This window comes from Vanessa atalanta, chromosome 5 (assembly GCF_905147765.1).
Source record: "Vanessa atalanta chromosome 5, ilVanAtal1.2, whole genome shotgun sequence".
Classification (NCBI taxonomy): Eukaryota; Metazoa; Arthropoda; class Insecta; order Lepidoptera; family Nymphalidae; genus Vanessa; species Vanessa atalanta.
In genome coordinates this window covers 9,241,554-9,262,056 of record NC_061875.1, presented here as the reverse complement: position 1 = coordinate 9,262,056, position 20,503 = coordinate 9,241,554, and the positions used below count along the sequence as shown (strand labels likewise).

Below are 20,503 nucleotides of genomic sequence, written 5' to 3'. Positions count from 1 at the left end.
CGTGGCTCGATCGAGCTCGATGACTACGACGATTACGATTATTGTATCTTTATCAAATGATTTCTAAATACAGATACGACTTTAATCAGAAAATAAATTAGAATATTCAAAATAGTCTTTAGGATGATATACACGGCCTTCAACCTTATTCCGATCAACAAATGGTCGTCTGTAATATCGATAAGCTTATTTATGAATAACTTATACTTTCTTAATTGTCGTTGTCTTTCATTTGTGGTTTCCATAATAATATAGAAAAGATGACTGACTGACTCAAATGATAATAATGATTTCGATTTTCACTAAAATCTTAATATTTATGACGTGTAAGCAGACAGAAAAACATTACTACATTACTCTTGCTAATTACTGAGATATGTAATATTTGTAAGGTAAAAATAATAATATACAAACGTAACTAAATAGGATATTTTTAATGTTAAATATTACACTATTAAAAAAAATAACAACAACAAATATCAACAAAAAACATAGTATGTAGATTATGATTACTAACTTTATAAATACTAAAAATAAACGATATTTAGACAGCACTAGTGATGTTGAGCTGGCACTTCATGGCGGGCTTGTCCTTGTCGGCGTATAATTGCGTTGAACCTAAAATATAAATACCATTATTTAGAGACGTATTATTACAATAAAATAATTATCTCCTTGATCATCATTTGCATGCTTTAGGATAAAATTTCATTTAATTTATCTATAATATTTAGTTATTATAAATAAAGTTTCTTAGTATAAACAAAGCGTCTCACCCGCTGTGTTTATCGGCGGTATATTCTACGCGACGAATGGTACCGTCGGGTTCATGCAGACTGTAAAAACCACGCACGGCGTCGCCCTCTCGTGTCTCATGCTGGGATTTGATGTCTCCTGTGTGTGAGTCTTGTACGCTATACTCGAAAGCGTAATGTGGAGGAGACTGCAAAACAGTATTTAACAGCGATTAATTTAATTTAACAATTAAACAATCAATTCTTTAATGTAGTTAAATCAATTAAGTTCGTACGTAATAATCTCGATGTGAATCGTGATCGGAATTGCCTGCGGATTGTTGGCTTTGCGCATGACTGTGGTGCTGCACGATGTTTTGAGATGAGAGAGCATGACCGCTGCCATGACCCTTACCGTGTCCGTATCCATTCAGCTGCGCGGAAGCAACTGCAGTTGCAACCGCAACTAACAAAATCTACAATAAAAAAATAAAACTGAATATGTTTTATCCGAATAAAATTAAAATATATTTTAAATAAATATCAGTAAATCAAATCAATGTTGACTATAATCAGAAAAAACTGAGAAGAAACTTAATCATTTTAAACGTATACTAATTAAATAATATCGATATGTTACATGTTACAATGGAAAACATTAAATAAATAATACATTTCAATATTTATAAGTAGGATATTTAAAAAAAGTTTTACCTTGAAGGACATCATTGTATGTTGTTAACTTATTAAGAAGTAAATTATTACTGTTAAATAATGATAAATTTTTACTCTTTTATACCAGTATCGAGTACATCACAATTCACATAGGATCTCGTAATAAGACACTATATTATTACATTAATGGAATATAAACCTACTTTCAGTTTTAAACGAATAATTACATTTTTAAACCAGTAATTTGGTTGTACACTTTATATAGTATAAGGTACACTTTCGATTTTTTTTTTATATTTCCTTAGTAGCTTTATATTGAGTTTGCAGTTTTATTGTATTTCTTTAGCATCATTTCAAGTTATTGCTAAACAAACTTAGGTGAGGTTAGATATTAAAATTCAATTAAATATTTTTTTTATATTAATAAAATAAATATATGATACAGTTGGGTAAATAGGCTACTTAGTGATAAGTGGTCATCACTTCTCGATGAATTTATATTAAATTACCAGCCTTTAAATGTTCCACTGTTGTGCTAAGGCATCCTCTCCCTTTGCGAAGACTTGAAGTTTATTTCACCACGCAGGTCCAATTCAGGCACATGTCTACACATGTGCCTGAATTCAATTGACATTAGACACATGTATCATCCTCACGATATTTTGATTTACAGCTGACCACGAGATGAATTATAAACACATATTAATCACATGGAAATTCGGTGGTGCTTGCCTGGGCTTGAACCCGCAATAATCAATTAAGATACACTCGTTCTAACCACTGGGCCACCTTGGCTATTATATACATATACCTATATACCATTTACAACGTTAAAGCGCCACCGGTATACTATCGTACTATTTTTAAGTTTATACGTAATGATTTCTTATTACAAACTATATTTTAATACTACTCACGTTACTTAATTAATTCATCAATATGTACACTTGCTGTAATAATAAAATGTCTCAGTATGTATACAATAATGTTTTATCTCATAGATATAAATAAAACTATAATTATGAAAAATTATTTATTGTAGTAAACTTTATTTACATGATGTACAAATATCTTGAATTAGTAATGGTACTTCGGGATAATGTGGTGAGTATCGTACTTCACGTCAGCGTGGAATCTGTAAATTAGAAAATATAATTTTATATACCTAATCTTAAAACTCAAATCAATTAAGTTTTATAAAACATTAAGAGATTATATAGAATAGGAAAAAATAATTATTTCTAAAGCCTCATTTTAAGGTTCATGATATTTTTTTTTATGGTATTGGTTGGCGGACGAGCATATGGGCCACCTGATGGTAAGTGGTCACCACCGCCCATAGACAAAGGCGCTGTAAGAAATATTAACCATTCCTTACATCGTCAGTGCGCCACCAACCTTTGAAACTAAGATGTTATGTCCCTTGTGTCTGTAGTTATACTGGCTCACTCACCCTTCAAATTGGAATAGTGACAACAATACTGAGTACTATTGTCTAGCGGTAGAATATCTGGTGAGTGGGTGGTACCTACCCAGACGGGCTTGCACAAAGCCCTACCACCAAATAGTAATTTCATATATATATATATATTCATCACCGCAAGCCTGTTGTCAACATTTCAAAAGTGAGATACGAAATAAGTTCTTACAGAATCGCACTGCTGGATTATGTTTTTCATTTGAGAAAAGAGTAACTGAAGAGTGTCTTGGCGGTTCTTCTCGGTTTGAATCTACATTCCGCATAGACTGTAATTGTGCTGTTGCTTTATTATAAGAGTGTACACGAATGAATGATATTTTAATTTTGATTTTACATAACATAAAGCACATGCTTAAGAGATTTAATTTCTCACCCGGTGTGATGGTCACCGTGGTAGTGCACGGTCCTCTCGGAGCCATCTGGTTGGTGCAGCGAATACACGCCCTTCACTACGTCACCATCGCGAGTCTCGTGTTGAGACTTCATGTCTCCCGTGTGATGATCCTCTACTTTGTATTCGAACGTATACTTAGGGTGCGTCTGTATAGAAGAAAAACATATTAATTTTATTTTATTCCTTAATGCATAACCTTGTTTCGAATTTTAAAAACATTCCTGGAAAACATTCCTACTTATTGCTAAGTAGCGATACTTTAAATAAGATCAACTATTTGTGCATCTTAGATAGTCTTACTCGACTTTGTACTCGAAGGTGTACTTTGGGTGTGTCTGGTGATTAACAAAAATATGAGTGTCAATAGAGAATTTGATAGCGAAATTTGTGAAAAAATACTAAATAAACAAATTATTATAATTACATAGTAGTCATGGTGACCATGTACGTTGACGATTTCAGGATGTCCGTCATGACGAGAGATGTGTTGTGACGAGTACGCTGCTCCGTGCCCGTAGCCGTATTGGGCTACGGCGACAGCGACGACGGCAAAGAAACACAATACCTGTAACATTATTATTATTATCTATTCTACCTACACGATTAACCCTAAAATAATAATTTGAACATTTTGGATTAATTTATAAATTCATATAAAAAGAGTATTTCCTAAATACCTGAGACAACATATTTCCAGTGGTGATTATTCTCAAAATATAACAATCAACTGATACTGTTAAAAAAATGTTCAATCTTTTATATTGCCCGAAACGATCGCAACTAATAGTGGAACAGTCAATAAAATAAATTTAACTGTCATAATATTAGCTACGGTTATTGTTTCTATTGATTACTTGGAGTCGAATATTAATTGCAAATTGAAATGATATAGTAAAACAATTATCTTAAAACAGTAGCTATTTTTTTGTAAAGATAATGAACAAGAAATACATAATGATTTACAACACTAAATATGATATAACGAATAAATTAATGAAAATGTTATAAATAAAATAGCAAGAAAAAAAAAAAAAAATTATTGGGCTCTAAATTTATTTTATTTAAATATTTTTTCTTAATTTTTATTTCTATTCCGTTTGGATTAGATAAAAAAAAAAATTAAACAATTTTGTAACATTACCGCCGTAGAGTTCATTGTTTTTTCAAATATATAAAGAGTATTTATTATCTTCCATAGTTATAACTGATATACGTATACTGTACAATACATGTGTATAAACTATAAAGTAAATTTACAGTGTTGACTTGATATTCTTCTGTCAAAAAGCAATAGATACTTAGCATTTTTGTGTTCCGATTTGTAACGTGAGAGATCCAGTGTAACTACAGGCACATAACATCTTTGTTCGTGTTTAATATTGTTCTATCCATTACCATTTTCCTTAGGAGAGGAGTGCATATGTCACTTTTAAAAATTACTTTGTACATCAAATATTTTTTTCATCAAAACTATAAAGAGTCATTTTCTGTTATGCTTAATTATCAAAACTTAATAATTTAGAGAAGAGCAATAACAACGACATAACCCAAAAATAACGGTTTGTAAAATGTCTCCTTGTTGAATAAAAGTCTCTTTTCCTCTTTGGGAGATGGTTAGGCACCACGCCTAGGCCTGTTCATGATCACATAATAGATATGCTGCACGGCAGAATTATATGTGCTTGCCCGAGTTTGCGCCCACAATCTTCGATTAAGATTCACGAATCTTGGCATTGCCAACTACTGGCCCGTCTCATCGCTAAATAGTTACATTATTTTTATGCTTTAAAGTATGTTCTACTAAAGTAGTTCTATGCGTGTCATATACATTTTATACTAGACAATTAATAGCATGATCAAACAGTATCGCGATTCGTTCCGATATTTATTTGTTATATATAAAGGCACGAAAAATATAAATATCATATCAATTCACTGTTTTTGATTTCACAAATATGTTGTCTAAGGTAAAGATCGTTACATTTTGTGTCTCGTAAAAATATAACATTTTCATTTTGAATAAATACAAAGAAATATTATATTTTACAGGTTGTTATTTTCTTGGCCGTTGTTGCTGTTGCTGTAGCGCAGTACGGCTATGAGCACGGAGCAGCATACTCATCTCAACACATCTCACGTCACGATGGACATCCTGAGATTGTCAACATGCACGGCTATCATAGCGACTATTACGTAATTATTATTATTTTTTACTAATACTATTATTATTATTTTTTACTAATACTATTATTATTACTTTTTTATATTTAAAATTAAATTGATATCCCATGTCGGATGTAATATTGTTTTATAAAACTTTAGACGCACCCTAAGTACACGTTCGAGTACAAAGTGCAAGATCACCACACGGGTGACATGAAGTCTCAACACGAGACTCGTGACGGTGACGTGGTGAAGGGCGTGTACTCGCTGCACCAACCAGACGGCTCTGAGCGGACCGTGCACTACCACGGTGACCACCACACTGGGTGAGAAAAATCCTTAAATTTAATAATTGATTTTAAAGAATCATAGACATTTTGAAGAAATTTTTTTATATAACTACTACTTTGTATTTTTTCAGATTCCATGCTGATGTGAAATATGACACACACCATATTGTTCCGAAGCATCATTATTAAATAAAGATAATTATTTAATAATTGTAATTAACTAAAAATATAAATTTTATTTTTCATCAGTAACTGACTTTCATTTACATTTATTAATATTCCAATACGAATTATTTACATTTTGATTATAAACAAATTTAAAATAGTTACTATACAAGTCATGACCTTCTGGAATGCTGGTAAAAATTATGGTCTGATCGTCTGTAAAAAAATGAACCAGTTTGTCACCAGTGGATGCAATAAGGCAACGTGTACTCTTAATAAAGATTTTTTTGCACTATTTCTTATTTTGTATATATATTTTTTTAAATATAAGCCAAATATATATTGGAAAACCTATGTTTATATCTTATGTTTTAACGTTTTGGCTGCCCATTGTTCGACATTCAACCTTAATATTTTTTATTATACAGACAAATTGGGGACCATAATATGGTAAGTGGTCACCATCGTCCAAAGAAATGGTGCTAAAATATTAACCATTCCTTACATTTCCAATGCGCCCCCAACCTTGGAAACTAAGATGTCTCTTGTCTTGACGGCTTAAAAGGTGTGTGGGCCATATAAGCCATTTATATGGCCCACACACCTTTTAAACCGTAATACGATCATAATGAGTACTATTATTTGGCATTAGAATGTCTGATTATTTAGTGGTACCTATCCTATCCAGATACGCCAAAGCCCCTACTACTTATATACACAAAAAATAAACATTAACAAGAATGAAAGATAGGAAATAATTGCTTTAGCCGGACGATACCCAGTCTTTACTAAAAAAAAAGATATGTTAAAAATTGCGTTATGTCATGGGCAGCATGCAAACTTTTAATGTTTTATTTTATTTATATAATATACTAAATCACATACTGCAAATAAATTTAAGCTAGCACTGCACTGCTTCTCCATATAAACTTTGAGTGATATGCGCACATTCCTCTGTGCGCACAGTATACAGGAAAAGGGGTTCAAAGTTTTCTCTTCACATTTTAAATTATAAATAACATAGCAAATTAGCTTTCAGTCATCATTTACAAAGTGGTCAATTGGTCAAAGACAAATGCAGTTTATCAGTAAGACGATTTATGTTATAGTGTAATATACTGCCTTGTTAATAGATTTTATCTAATGATCCAAAAAAGAAAAATAATGATACACTTAATGTTTATAAACGTCATATTAATGTTTATAAATATTAGGAAGGTTAACTTTCCCACTACCGAATTTAAAAAAAGGCCTTATGCTTTCTTATTAGAGATTGTTTTACCAAATTTTCTAGAGTTGATTCTAAAGTTGATGACTTATAGATAATTCTTCAACTCGCGTGGTAAATTTTTATTCTACCGTATAATTCATTTCTTTAGTAAAAGAAATTTTCTTTACAAAATATATCCTTATGAAAAACACTAACTATGCACGTACTGCTTACCACGTAATAAAGCAGCGCACAACGATGAAACACCAGATGTTATATCTCTCCTTTGTGTTACTTCCTTGTTCACCACTAAATGAGAATACAGAAATACAAGTAATAAAAAGAATAGCTGATGAGCACCAATGGACAGCTCCTTGCATTTTAACGAGATCGTACTTGTTAATGTACTTGTTAATGTTAATAACAAAATTATTCGTAATTAATAACAGAAACTTCGTACTAAGTATATGATATATTTAATGTTCTATCAATTTTACGTTCACGTAATAACTGTCGTGTCACTAGTAATTGATGATAAAGAGCGGAATATAATGAGAAATAGTTATTTGAAATTGCGTCTTCACGTTCGGCAGTAATGTAATACTTTTTATGAGCATGATTGCTGTATATTTCAATAAAGCAATAAGCTATGCATACCTATAATTGTTGGTACTTTTCATCTAAATTAATTTGATGAAATGGAAAATGTTTAAAAATCTTAATTATAGTGAATATATATATCTCACTGAATGAATTTAGCCACGGTCGATCTCAAAGTTTACTAGTGAATCATTTGTAACCCTCTAACTCATTCTTAGAAGTCGATGGAACGACAATTCGACAGGAGATCGCAGGACTATTGGATTTAAGTGTTTTTCGAAGTCTTATTACTATCAAATTTTAACTCATTTACCTATATTAAGTCTAATAAGTTATCAAACTAGAACAACGAAACTGTTAAAATTTGCGTTAATAATTAAGGACGACCAAAATATTGCCAAATTTAAAAGAGCAATTAAACAATTACCAATTACTTTTATGACGAGACGTGGTTCGATACCCATCGATCTCTTCTTTAATGTAGGATTACTATATCTTAGTAGATATTTTTTGTAAAGGCTTCAATAAAGTTTACCGTGATGATAGACCAAATCCATATCATATTTTGTAAATATTAATACAAATTGACTATGTATAAAACCCGTATCTAGTGGGCTCTTAAATGTGTCTTTTACAACTACATTGAAGTTGGTTTCGATAGTTAATGTTAGTATAAAAGAATTTACGTGTTTTTCAAAGTTGTCGTTTCACTGACAACTGTTAAGAGAAGCATTGAAAAAGAATTACATTAATAATTAATTATATTTATGGATAATCTAGGCTATTATTAAGGATTTCTTACTAATATTGTATTTTATCGTTTTAAAATCACTTTTGCCGCTTACAAAGTTTTCTTTTCCTGTCGCGTGACTCTCATACTTCAAACATATTTTTGTTTCTTAAATCAGGCACTATCTTATTCATAATCATTACTAAGATATGGGCACCAATAAAAAGAGTTAATACAATACTGTCATGTTGTTGTAGATAAAAGAAGCATAGAAATGAGATCGCGTACCGAAAAAAGGTTCAGAGGAACGCACGAGTGAAATCTGAGATTTTACTATCTCTTAAGGTTTTTCATGAGTAAATTTCAAATGTAACAAATTCCTCTTTTCTTACGTTTTAAATACAGTTAAATCTATCTATCTATCTTTATGAGCTATCGCGCATAAAGATTGCAATACAATAAAAAATGTAATCGTTTTTATCCCTTGATTTTATTGGAAAAAATAAAATAAAAACTGATCTTTTATTATTATGCTTATAGATCAAAACATTAATTATTGAGTGATAATTATAAGTTATCATCTCCGTGATTGCATCTATCTGCATGAAGATGAGCCATGAACGCCTGTAAATGTGCTTAAAATTTCGATATTAGTTGTTAAGGATCAGCGCGGGACGGGGGAGATGAGCGCCCCACCGCGGTCGACAGACGAGCTAGCTCATTAGCATTACCGGAGTCACCGTGTGTAGTATACATATGTACATCATTTTTGTAAACTCACAGTTGTGCCAATAAACAGTTATACAGTCCATTGTTGTTCATCATTTGGCCCAAGCAGAAACATATTTTTGGTCCAAAACGAGCCGGATGGGATCTGGAACGAGCCAACTTTGAGTTCTGGACACTGGGTGCGTTCTGGATGGAAGCAAGCATTGACCAGTACGGCGAGCAGCCCAGCAGGAGCGAGAATCTGTGAGGACGTTCCAACTTTTGTATTCCTTTAATCCCTAACATTCCTAGATTTTATCCATTATCTAAGTTTGCATTATAAATCAAACATTAGTAATTTCAATAGTTAAAATTAAGTCATTTCATTTATTAATATTCAGTCAGAAACTCGCATAGATCGATTTAAATTAACTAAATATAATTTACTACTTATAAAAAAAAATATTTTATACACAACGTAATATTATTTACTTATTTAATCTTCCCATATTGATGCGTATTAAGTGCAGTTGAGACGATCCAAGCGATAAGGATCTTTTGTTCTATCGCCACCGAGCGGCGTTGTTTTTCTATATGAAGTTCATTAGAGTAATATTGTAAACAACTAGTGTTTATTGTCATACATTTAAAGTCCATTTTAGATAGTCATTTTCTCTTCATAACTTACATTACTTATTTATTCTTTGTAGAAGTACAAGATCGTAATTGTTGTAACTGATTAATTCAAAACTTATAGTTAAAATAAATTTAACAACCGCCTGCCATAATAGCCTTCATAATTTCCGAAAACATTAAAGATCTTATAAAGAAACGCGGCTCAGTTAAAGGCCGGCTAACAATGTTTATTAATTACGTAAATTCTTTGCCAGAATTATTATCAGCCGTGCAAGTTACTGAGCTAGAACTTAGAATAAAAAAAACGGAACAGCTTTTAAATCAATTTGATTTAATCCAGAGTAATATTGAATATTTAATTGACACCGATGATGATGTTCAACAGTTCAGTGAGAGGCAGGAAATTGAAGATCAGTTTTACATGATATTAGCCAAAGCAAAGCAAATACGTAATCGCAGCGCACGTAATCTAAATGCCGGGGATGATGATAACGATGATATTCGTTCGTGTATTTCAGGCAGTTCGCGATCTTCAGAAATGGTGAAACTGACGAAGACAAATAATGTTAAATTGCCAACGATCCAGCTTCCTAAATTCGGCGGTCGGTACGAGGACTGGCTTGAGTTTCGGGATACATTCGTTTCCCTAATACACGAGAACCAAGGAATAGTTGACATACAAAAGTTTCACTATTTGAGGGCTTCCCTGGAGGGAGGCGCTGCGCAGGTAATAAGATCGATTGGGTTTTCATCCTGTAATTACAAAATAGCGTGGGATTTGTTGTGCGATCGTTATAATAATGAAAGGTTACTAATTCAGAACCACGTACAATCTATGTTTGTTATTGAACCCTTGAAGCGTGAATCAGCGTTAGGTATACGCTCAATTATTGATATATTTTCAAAAAATCTAAGATCCTTACATACATTAGCTGAAAGTACAATGCATTGGGATACATTAATTATTTATTTAATGAATTCCAAATTAGATCCTAAAACGTCTCGAGATTGGGAAGAGCGTAAATCTACTTTAAATAAAATAACATTAAATGATTTTATGAGTTTTTTAAAAAATAAAGCTGACCTTCTTGAAACAATACATATAAACAACAACATAAACAAATACAAAAATAGGAATGATCAAATTAAGGGATTATTAAACACAAATATATACATACCAAAATGTCCTCTATGTAAAAACACACATAAGATATACAACTGTGAGACTTTTTTAAATCAATCTATCAGTGATAGGATCGAATCTGCCCGTAAGCTTAAGTTATGTAATAATTGTTTACGGCCAGGTCATCGTGTTCATAAATGCAAATCGGGCTCTTGTACTAAATGCTCACTAAAACACAATACACTATTACACAAAGAAATAGGTTCCTCACAACATGTTGAGCCGCCAGTCGACAAAGCCACCGCGCTCTCAGTCCAAATGACAGAGCCAGTATTGCTTTCGACTGCAGTGGTTTACATTCTAGGTAGCGATAATCAACGTCACGAAGCAAGAGCTGTTCTCGACTCAGGGAGCCAAGCATCCTTCATGACTCAAAGATTACTACATAAGTTGAACCTACATTGTCAAAAAACACAAATATCAGTAACAGGAATAAATAGTACCATTACGCAAGTAAATAAGCGATGCGACACAATCATATTTTCAAAGGTTTCGTCATTTCAAAGTAACATATCATTATTTGTTTTACCGAATATTACCAATTTATGTAACAACAGAGTAATCATTAAGGATTTACGCATTTCATCACAATACACATTGGCTGATCCACATTATTATAATCCTATTGACATAGATCTATTATTGGGAGCAGACATATTCTGGAATTTAATATTGTCAAATCAAATTCGTTTAGGTAAGAACTGTCCCGTATTGCAAGAAACCCAATTAGGTCACATCATTTCTGGTCCCACTAGTGGACTTAAACATAATATTTACAAAGAAAATACTGGTCTAATTACATGTAACTTTATAAAAAATGATTGTACAGATATTCAAGAACAATTAGCAAAATTTTGGTCACTTGAGGAAACACCCTATGCTTTTAAGCCTGCATATTCAATGGAAGAGAAGTTATGTGAAAAACATTTCGTAGACAACTTCACAAGAATGCCTGATGGTAGATTTTCGGTAGCTATTCCACTTAAAAAACCAGAAACTCTATTAGGAGATTCATATACTCGAGCCTTACATTGTTTTTTATCATTAGAACGTAGATTACAGAAACAACCAAAATTAAAAGAATTATATATAGATTTCATGACTGAGTACGAGCAATTAGGTCATATGTCAGTTGTTCCAAATTACCCTGTTTTAGATACAAATAATTTATATTTTCTACCACACCACGGAGTGTTACGCGAAAACAGCGCGACAACAAAATTGAGAGCTGTATTCAATGCAAGTGCGCCATCAACAACAGGTGTATCGTTGAATGATCTTCAGATGGTTGGTCCCACTATACAAAACGATTTATTCTCTATTCTTATTAGGTTTTGGCATTACTCTTACGTCATGACTGCGGACATTGAAAAAATGTACCGTCAAGTACTAATTCATCAAAATCAGAGACATTTACAAAATATAATTTGGAGAGATGACCCTAGTAAAGAACTTAGCATATTTCAACTCAATACCGTTACTTATGGGACTGCATCTGCGCCATTTCTTGCCGTTAGATGCTTAAAACAACTTGCACTTGAATGTGAGGATAATCTTATTTCCGAGATAATTAATAATGACTTTTATGTAGATGACCTAGTTACAGGTACCCAGTCAATAGATAATTTAATTAAGATCAGGGATAGCATATGTGAAGTTTTATCAAAAGGTTGTTTCAATTTACGCAAAATTAAATCAAATATACCAGATCTACGCGATATAAGCTCAAATTCAAATACGCATGTTAATTTAGGCCGACAAAATTCTAATAATACGCTAGGGCTAGGTTGGATATCATCCTCAGATAAATTGTGTTTTTCTCATAATATTTTATCAGGAAGTCAGGTCACGAAGCGATCAGTTTTGTCCACAATTGGACAAATATTTGATCCTCTCGGACTTCTTACAGTTTTTGTCATCAAGGCTAAAATACTTCTCCAAAATCTTTGGCTTTTGAAGATATCTTGGGATGAGCCTTTGCCGTTAGATGTTGCACAAAAATGGAATAAATTTAAATCAGATCTCCATTTCTTAAACGACTTACATTTACCTCGTTGCGTTGTTTGTCCTGATTTGGCGCTTATTGAATTACATACATTTTGTGATGCATCGCAGGAAGCTTACGGAGCATGTACATTCGTAAGAAGTATTTCAGTCGATGGCAAGATCATGACACGGTTACTATGCGCAAAAAGTAAAGTCGCACCGTTAAAACCAACTACAATTCCTCGCCTGGAATTATGTGGCGCGATTGTAGCAGCACGTTTAATACAAAAAGTATTAGAAGCATTTAGGTTACCTGTGCAAAGATGCATTCTTTGGAGTGATTCATCTGTCGTTCTAGGTTGGCTGAAAACACCTCCATCTAAATTAAAGTTATTTGTTAAGAATCGTGTTGCTGAAATACAAGAACTTACTTACACTTTTGAATGGCGTTATGTTCCAACTTATGACAACCCTGCTGACCTGCTAACAAGGGGTATAAACTTGGCATCAATAAATACCTTGGATTTGTGGTGGTCAGGTCCAACATTTTTGCACGAGTTGGAATGTAAATGGCCTAAAAATAACATAAATTACAAAGATGACCTACCTGAAATTGTAGCTCATGTTGCATCAACAATTGCAATCAAGAATAATCAGCTTATTGATTTTCACAGATTTTCAACATTAACTAAAATTAATCGTACAATGGCTTTGGCATTAAGATTTGTTTACAATTGTAAAATTCATGATTGCAACCAGAAATTATCTGGACCATTGAATACACAAGAATTAGATAACGCATTTAATTTACTATTAAAACAATCACAAATTGAATCGTTTCCCGAATACAAACTTTTGTACAATAAACAAGCTTTACCTAATAAAAATAATCTTATTTCCCTGTCACCGTTTCTTGATGAAACAGGTCTACTAAGGGTAGGTGGCAAATTAAAAAATTCAAAATTTGACTATAATAAAAGACATCCAGTATTAATTTCATGCAAACATCCTTTGACAAAACTAATTTTTACTTTTGAACATTTAAGATTGTTTCACGCAGCACCACAACTTCTTTTATCATCTTTAAGGCAACAATTTTGGCCTATAGGTGGTCGCAATATGGCTAAACAGATCGCACACAAATGCTACAAGTGTTTCAGAATGAAAGCTCAAACGATTAACCCTATCATGGGTCAGTTGCCGGAGCAGCGACTCGACCCAGGTTACCCGTTTCAAACAACAGGCGTAGATTACTGCGGTCCTTTACAAGCTGCCGATAGGAAAGGACGTGGATCTAAAACTATCAAGGTGTATATTGCTGTCTTTGTCTGTTTCACTACAAAGGCATTACATTTAGAATTGGTTACCGATTTAACAAAGGAAACGTATATTGCTGCGTTACGTAGGTTCATTGCTCGGCGATCCAAGCCCTCCATTGTATTTTCTGATAATGGTACACAATTTGTTGGGGCTAAAAATGAAATTCAGAATTTCTTAAAACAAGAATCTCTAAATTTAGCTCAGTATATGGCAAACGAAGGCATAGACTTTAAGTTCGTACCCGCCTATACTCCTCATTTTGGAGGCATATGGGAGGCGGGCGTTAAATCTGTTAAATACCATCTATTGAGAGTATTAGGAAACGCTCGTTTAACATTTTTATATACAGTTTTAGTTCAAATAGAATCAATATTGAATTCTCGTCCTCTATCACCAATTTCCTCAGATCCTAACGACCTTACTCCTCTCACTCCTGGTCATTTTCTAGTTGGACGTCCTTTAACAGCGCTGCCTACATCTAGCCTAATCAACGTAAATCCCAATAGACTACAACGTTGGGAACTAGTAGAACAGCTACGTCAGAATTTTTGGATACGCTGGCAGAAGGAGTACGTGTCTGAACTTCAACAAAGGACCAAGTGGAAGACTTCTAAGGGCGATCTGAAGGAAGGGACAATGGTCGTGATCAAGGATGATGCACTGCCTCCGTTGAAATGGAGCCTTGGACGAGTTCGTCGAGTGTTCCCAGGTCCTGACGGAGTTAATCGTGTTGCAGACATAGAAACCACTAAAGGCCTGACAAGACGAGCATTCAATAAAATTTGTCCACTACCAATCAATGAGGCTGTTGAAACCCAAGATTTCAACGTCGGGGGGCATGTTAAGGATCAGCGCGGGACGGGGGAGATGAGCGCCCCACCGCGGTCGACAGACGAGCTAGCTCATTAGCATTACCGGAGTCACCGTGTGTAGTATACATATGTACATCATTTTTGTAAACTCACAGTTGTGCCAATAAACAGTTATACAGTCCATTGTTGTTCATCATTTGGCCCAAGCAGAAACATTAGTCATCGTAACAAAAAATGTGTTGTGACGAGTACCGAAACCATGACTTATTATTATTAACTATTTTATTAAATTTCTTTTTGGTATGAATTCATCAGGTATTCTGCCGCAAAACAGCTATACTTAGTATTGTCGTCTTCCTAGGTGATGGTGACCATTTAAAACCATGTGACTCATTTTTCTTCAAAGATTTAATGATTATGACGTATCTTCAACAATTCATATATACATAACTCTTCACATCATGGCTTTTAGTTTGTTGTATAAAGTATATAATTATTTTTCTTAGTTAAGCTCTCCTTTGTCAATACATATTAGTTTAAGATAAAACATTCAAATGACCTCTAAAACAATTGCACATGAATTGGGAAAACATTGCATGTTGAAGTTTAAAGTGAAATCGTTAGACATAAGAACAATTAATACCAATATATAAACCCGTATTTTTATAGAAATTGTATCAGATTGAAACTGCAATCAAACACAAGAACACAACATGTATACTAAGGTAATTATTTAATCTGATCAAAGATCTGATCAGTTAATAATACGAAGCATCACTAACAGTTGCTTAGTCCGGCTTAACGTACAAATAAACGCTTTATGAACCAAAAAGAAAGTGTTATTCAAAAAATATTTCATCTTAATTTTTTTTATTATTATTGTATCTCTTCAGAAATTCTGCCCGTGTCATTATTATATTTTATATGTTTTATTATAATGAGAATATTTAATAAATTAGATCAAGAAATAATTTAAATTTTAATGACTAACAAAAATTTCTGATATTTCAGATTTTATACTTTGCTGGTTTAGTTAGTATTGCGGTGGCACAATTTGGTTATGACAACGGACATGACGTAGCATTTTCATCGAGTCATATCTCTCGTCACGATGGCCATGCTGAGTTGGTTGGACACGGTCATCACGTTGACTATCACGTAAGATTGAATAATATGAATATAGATTAAAAATATATATATTTTATAAGATAAAACTATTTAAGATGCACAAAAAGTATCGCTACTTAGCAATAAGTAGGAATGTTTTCCAGGGAACCTTAAAATTCGAAACAAAGTTATGCATTAAGGAATAAAATTAAATTAATATATTATTTCTTCTAAATAGACGCACCCTAAGTATACGTTCGAGTACAAAGTAGAGGATCACCACACGGGCGACATGAAGTCTCAACATGAGACTCGCGACGGTGACGCAGTGAAGGGCGTGTACTCGCTGCACCAACCAGACGGCTCCGAGAGGACCGTGCACTATCACGGTGACCATCACACTGGGTGAGCTATTTTGATTTATAGTTCTAAAGATAATTATATTAATTATAAATGTATTATTATAATATACATTTAACATCTTTTGTGTTTCAGTTTCCATGCGGATGTGAAATTCGACACGCATCACATCGTTCCAAAACATTATTAAGATTATATTGTACCTAATTTTAATAAAGGATTAACAATAATATTTAAAGGTATTTTATTTTTTTGGGTTGTCATATCTGTTATTTTTTTTACAGTATTTATCATTAATGATAAATAAAAAAAATAAAAGATCTCTTGATCATTATCCGAATAAGTAAATAATTGCAATAATTGTCGCATCTCAACACACATAGATTAAATTTACATAAAAAAGGAATCTTCACAGAATTGTTGTTCACATTTTTTTTATGGCATAAGTTAGCGGACGAGCATATGGGCCACCTGATGGTAAGAGGTCACCACCGCCCAAAGACAATGGCGCTGTAAGAAACATTAACCATTCTTTACATCACCTATGCGCCACCAACCTTGGAAACTAAGATGTTATGTCCCTTGTGTCTGTGGTTATACTGGCTCACTCACTCTTCAAATCGGAATAGGTACAACAATACTGAGTACTATTGCTTAGCGGTAGAATATCTGATGAGAAGGTGGTACCTACCCAGACGGGCTTGCACAAAGCCCTATCACCAAGTAAAACCACATCGCTAGGATATCTTTTGTTTTGTTTTAATCGACTTTTTATACATACATATTATGCATGTTTTTATTTTTATATTACTAGCTTAATCTGTGCCGTTACTGCACAAAAACCATAAACCAATATTACTTTCATATATTAAAAAGAAACCTATGTCCTACCCCAACACTCAGACTATTTTCATAACAAATTTCATTTAAATCGGTTCAACGGTAGCAGATAGATTTACTTTCGCATTTAAAATATTAGTATATATATTTAATATTACTTAGGATTACTATGTATTTTTTTTATTCTTGTTACATCTTAGCAGCGTGTAGGCCTAAGTTATTAACCCAGATGTTGTTTGCCAGAGGTCTTACTTGCATAATTTTAAATCGACTATTGATTGCAAAGGCCTGAGCTTATGTTATTTATTATTAATTTCCGATATAAGTACCTATATGCGAGTAATTGAAAAAATATATTTTTTAATACTCGTAGTTTCTTTAGCTATTATTAAAGTTAACGAAACAAATAATTTAAGGCAAACTATTTGAATAAATTCACTTATCTAATACTATACGGAGATACATAACAAATTACTTAATTGTATATAATAAATTAAACATAATTTTTTTACCTATAAAACATAAGGTTTTTAGTCTAATCGTATCTTTAAAAAACCTTTCAAATCTCTTCTAAGGTACTTAATATGTAGATTTTATTTAAATAAATTATAATATTTATTAATTAATTATCATATAGTAAGCGTTGAGCGTATAAATAAATATCAAAAAAGTTTCCTGAATACTTGTAATGGAATATAGGCTCTTATTTGTCTATTTTTATGTTACGTCATGTAAAATATTTTAAATACAGCCCGTAAGATCTTATTACAACAATGACAAATTCATATTAATTACAAATACTTTAATTTTGATACCTATGTTGAAAATTTTTAAATATAATCTCTCAATCACAAGACTTAAAAGAAATGAAACGAAACATCGTATTTACCTTTTTATTCAATAATGACGATTATGTTTTTGTAATAAATAAATAAACAATAAGTCGATAATTATTAGTGATGGGCTAGAATATGTCCCTGAGCGGGCGCAGCGTGGTGGGAAGGTGCGGAGTTGCTGACCACGGCGTTGAAACCGTTGTGTGCGTCAGCGGTGTACTGAACTGTGCGCACAGAGCCGTCAGCTTCGAGCAGAGAGTACTCGCCGTGCACGGCATCACCGTCGCGGCTCTCGTGTTGAGACTTGTTGTCACCAGTGTGTCCGTCAGCTACGGAGTATGAGAAGTCGTATTTGGGGTGAGCGTATTCCTCCTCATGGGCAGATACGATCTTGTGTGCTTGAGTAGCGTAGTGAGCAACGGGGGCAGTAGCATAATGAGCTACTGGTGCAGCAGCGTAGTGAGCTACTGGTGCAGCAGAGTAGTGAGCTACAGGTGCAGCAGCGTAATGTATAGTTTGAGCACCACCATTGTGCTGGTCGTGACGCTGTATGCTTTGTGATGATACGGCGGCGGCCGATGAGTAGTGTACGGGAGAAGCTTGATATGCTACAGGTGCAGCGTGGTACGCAATTGGGGCAGCAGCATGGTTCTGTTCATGACGAACAATGCTTTGCGATGAAACAGCACCTGCTGATGAATAATGAGGTTCTGGCAAGAGACCCGCTGCAGCCACTGCCAACACAGCGCTCAAAGCAAAAACCTGAAAATAATAATATAATTATAAAAACCTAAAACAGTGACATATACGAGTAATCTACTCTACAATACTCTACAATACTCAACAATACTCTACTAATACTAAGTATTGTAATACTTCCTACCACTACAATAACTTTTCTGTTACTCATGCAAAGTTTAATACTCACTTTAGAGAACATATTGATTTGTATCTTGAACGCAACTGACACTTTAGCATTAATGACTGTCGCTTATATAGTGATTTTGAATGTGATAAGGTCACCGAGGTATAACTGGGTCCTAGTGATGTCATGAAAATATGGACTCGAACTTTCTCTTTCCGTTCAAAAAATTTCACAACACCCTTTAGAAGGTCAAACACTAAATTGAAGTAGATTTATTAATAGTCCTTCAAGAATAAAACACTTAGTAGAACTTATTTCATATATAAAATAAAAAATAAATCTTAGACCGGAACACAAAGCTATCGGAAAGAGTTTTTATGTTTTATTACTAATTTATCCATGAAAGTATTAAAATAACAGCACGTACATATTCCACTTCTAGTAGTGCAAAAGCAAAAGTCTTTTCTCTTTAGGATAAGGATACTATTGCAGTACTTGTTAGTGGATAACAAGTGGTGCAATTGGATCCGATATATACATATTTCCTAACAAAGAAGAGAAGAATTATAAACAGAAATGAAGAAGATATTGTGCACCCAGTGTTGTTTGCCAGGATTTAAAGCCATTACTTTGGTTAAAGTTACACGTGTATGTACTAGCTACTCTAGTCAATTCGGATCTGGTTCTTTCTTAATTTTAACTTATTGCAATCATCTCTTAACATAGAATATCTATTAAAACGCAAAATACAAGGTGCAATGAGTTTATCTGTTACTTCTAAAAAGTATCATCTAATTCTATATAGGATTGAAAAGATCATTCGGTTGACACCGTTGACGAATAAGTATTTCAATGTAGGTATATCGAAATTTGTATGTGAACATAAATGAATCTATTTTTTTTATTAGTGAAGGAATATTCATCAAATTAAGCCTATTTAGTCTGACTGTGTCACGTTAGTCTACAAATTAAGTTTCTAATATAATTTTAATTGAAAGAATAAATCAATAAATATAGCTCATAATATAAATATTACAGATTCACGAAGACAACACGTTATATCATCGTCATCATCATCACGTTTTGGTTTTTATTGCTGTTTTTTTCTTTTAGTCATGTCACGCAACTAATATGTACAGGTGTGTAGTAAGCAAGAGTGTCACACACTCATACTATTGCAAGTCGATAATAATTTAACGTGAATTACGCCTACGTAAGTGAATAGATCTTTAAATGCAATTAATTATTAGTAAATTATCAGTACAGCTGCAATACATTTTGTATGAATATTTAAAGTAAGTTCTTTCTTTGTCTCATATATAATATATTCAAAATAAAAAAATACCAATTTATTAAATCACCACATCTTCGAAATGGTATTTCAAAAGGTCGTGTAGGAAACTGCATAA

General features: G+C 33.0%; 5 protein-coding genes across 5 annotated transcripts; 3 read left to right on the top strand and 2 right to left on the bottom strand.

Annotated features, from left to right (window-relative positions):
• Window positions 1-2,440: 2,440 nt before the first annotated feature.
• LOC125064060 (cuticle protein 7-like) lies at window positions 2,441-4,009 on the bottom strand. The gene is made up of 4 exons (XM_047670838.1): window positions 3,961-4,009; window positions 3,708-3,848; window positions 3,263-3,429; window positions 2,441-2,544 (listed from the first exon to the last, which is right to left on the bottom strand). Exons 1-4 carry the CDS (start codon window positions 3,970-3,972, stop codon window positions 2,487-2,489), a joined length of 378 nt encoding a protein of 125 aa, XP_047526794.1. The 5' UTR covers window positions 3,973-4,009; the 3' UTR covers window positions 2,441-2,486.
• A 1,194-nt stretch (window positions 4,010-5,203) lies between these two features.
• LOC125064059 (cuticle protein 19-like) lies at window positions 5,204-5,992 on the top strand. The gene is made up of 4 exons (XM_047670837.1): window positions 5,204-5,250; window positions 5,333-5,476; window positions 5,606-5,772; window positions 5,868-5,992. Exons 1-4 carry the CDS (start codon window positions 5,239-5,241, stop codon window positions 5,923-5,925), a joined length of 381 nt encoding a protein of 126 aa, XP_047526793.1. The 5' UTR covers window positions 5,204-5,238; the 3' UTR covers window positions 5,926-5,992.
• Window positions 5,993-9,050: 3,058 nt separating this feature from the next.
• Window positions 9,051-15,183, top strand: LOC125064384. The gene is made up of 5 exons (XM_047671374.1): window positions 9,051-9,067; window positions 9,225-9,413; window positions 10,128-10,512; window positions 10,606-10,660; window positions 11,090-15,183. Exons 1-5 carry the CDS (start codon window positions 9,051-9,053, stop codon window positions 15,181-15,183), a joined length of 4,740 nt encoding a protein of 1,579 aa, XP_047527330.1.
• Window positions 15,184-15,799: 616 nt separating this feature from the next.
• LOC125064378 (cuticle protein 7-like) lies at window positions 15,800-16,780 on the top strand. The gene is made up of 4 exons (XM_047671366.1): window positions 15,800-15,811; window positions 16,098-16,244; window positions 16,432-16,598; window positions 16,689-16,780. The coding sequence occupies exons 1-4, from the start codon at window positions 15,800-15,802 to the stop codon at window positions 16,741-16,743; spliced, it is 381 nt and encodes a 126-aa protein (XP_047527322.1). The 3' UTR covers window positions 16,744-16,780.
• A 1,492-nt stretch (window positions 16,781-18,272) lies between these two features.
• On the bottom strand, window positions 18,273-19,169 carry LOC125064040 (cuticle protein 19-like). The gene is made up of 2 exons (XM_047670816.1): window positions 19,158-19,169; window positions 18,273-18,991 (listed from the first exon to the last, which is right to left on the bottom strand). Exons 1-2 carry the CDS (start codon window positions 19,167-19,169, stop codon window positions 18,347-18,349), a joined length of 657 nt encoding a protein of 218 aa, XP_047526772.1. The 3' UTR covers window positions 18,273-18,346.
• Window positions 19,170-20,503: the final 1,334 nt, after the last annotated feature.

What these genes read in the sequence shown, in the direction of transcription:
- LOC125064060 (XM_047670838.1), bottom strand. An exon ending in ATGGTCACCATGACTACTAT is followed by an intron (nt 3,430 to 3,707) that starts GTAATTATAATA and finishes TCTTCTATACAG; the next exon opens with ACGCACCCTAAGTATACGTT. An exon ending in CACGGTGACCATCACACCGG is followed by an intron (nt 2,545 to 3,262) that starts GTGAGAAATTAA and finishes TCTAATTTACAG; the next exon opens with ATTCCACGCTGACGTGAAGT.
- LOC125064059 (XM_047670837.1), top strand. An exon ending in GCTATCATAGCGACTATTAC is followed by an intron (nt 5,477 to 5,605) that starts GTAATTATTATT and finishes ATAAAACTTTAG; the next exon opens with ACGCACCCTAAGTACACGTT. An exon ending in CACGGTGACCACCACACTGG is followed by an intron (nt 5,773 to 5,867) that starts GTGAGAAAAATC and finishes GTATTTTTTCAG; the next exon opens with ATTCCATGCTGATGTGAAAT.
- LOC125064384 (XM_047671374.1), top strand. An exon ending in TGGAGGGAGGCGCTGCGCAG is followed by an intron (nt 10,513 to 10,605) that starts GTAATAAGATCG and finishes TTACTAATTCAG; the next exon opens with AACCACGTACAATCTATGTT. An exon ending in GAAGCGTGAATCAGCGTTAG is followed by an intron (nt 10,661 to 11,089) that starts GTATACGCTCAA and finishes GTTTACGGCCAG; the next exon opens with GTCATCGTGTTCATAAATGC.
- LOC125064378 (XM_047671366.1), top strand. An exon ending in GTCATCACGTTGACTATCAC is followed by an intron (nt 16,245 to 16,431) that starts GTAAGATTGAAT and finishes TCTTCTAAATAG; the next exon opens with ACGCACCCTAAGTATACGTT. An exon ending in CACGGTGACCATCACACTGG is followed by an intron (nt 16,599 to 16,688) that starts GTGAGCTATTTT and finishes TTTGTGTTTCAG; the next exon opens with TTTCCATGCGGATGTGAAAT.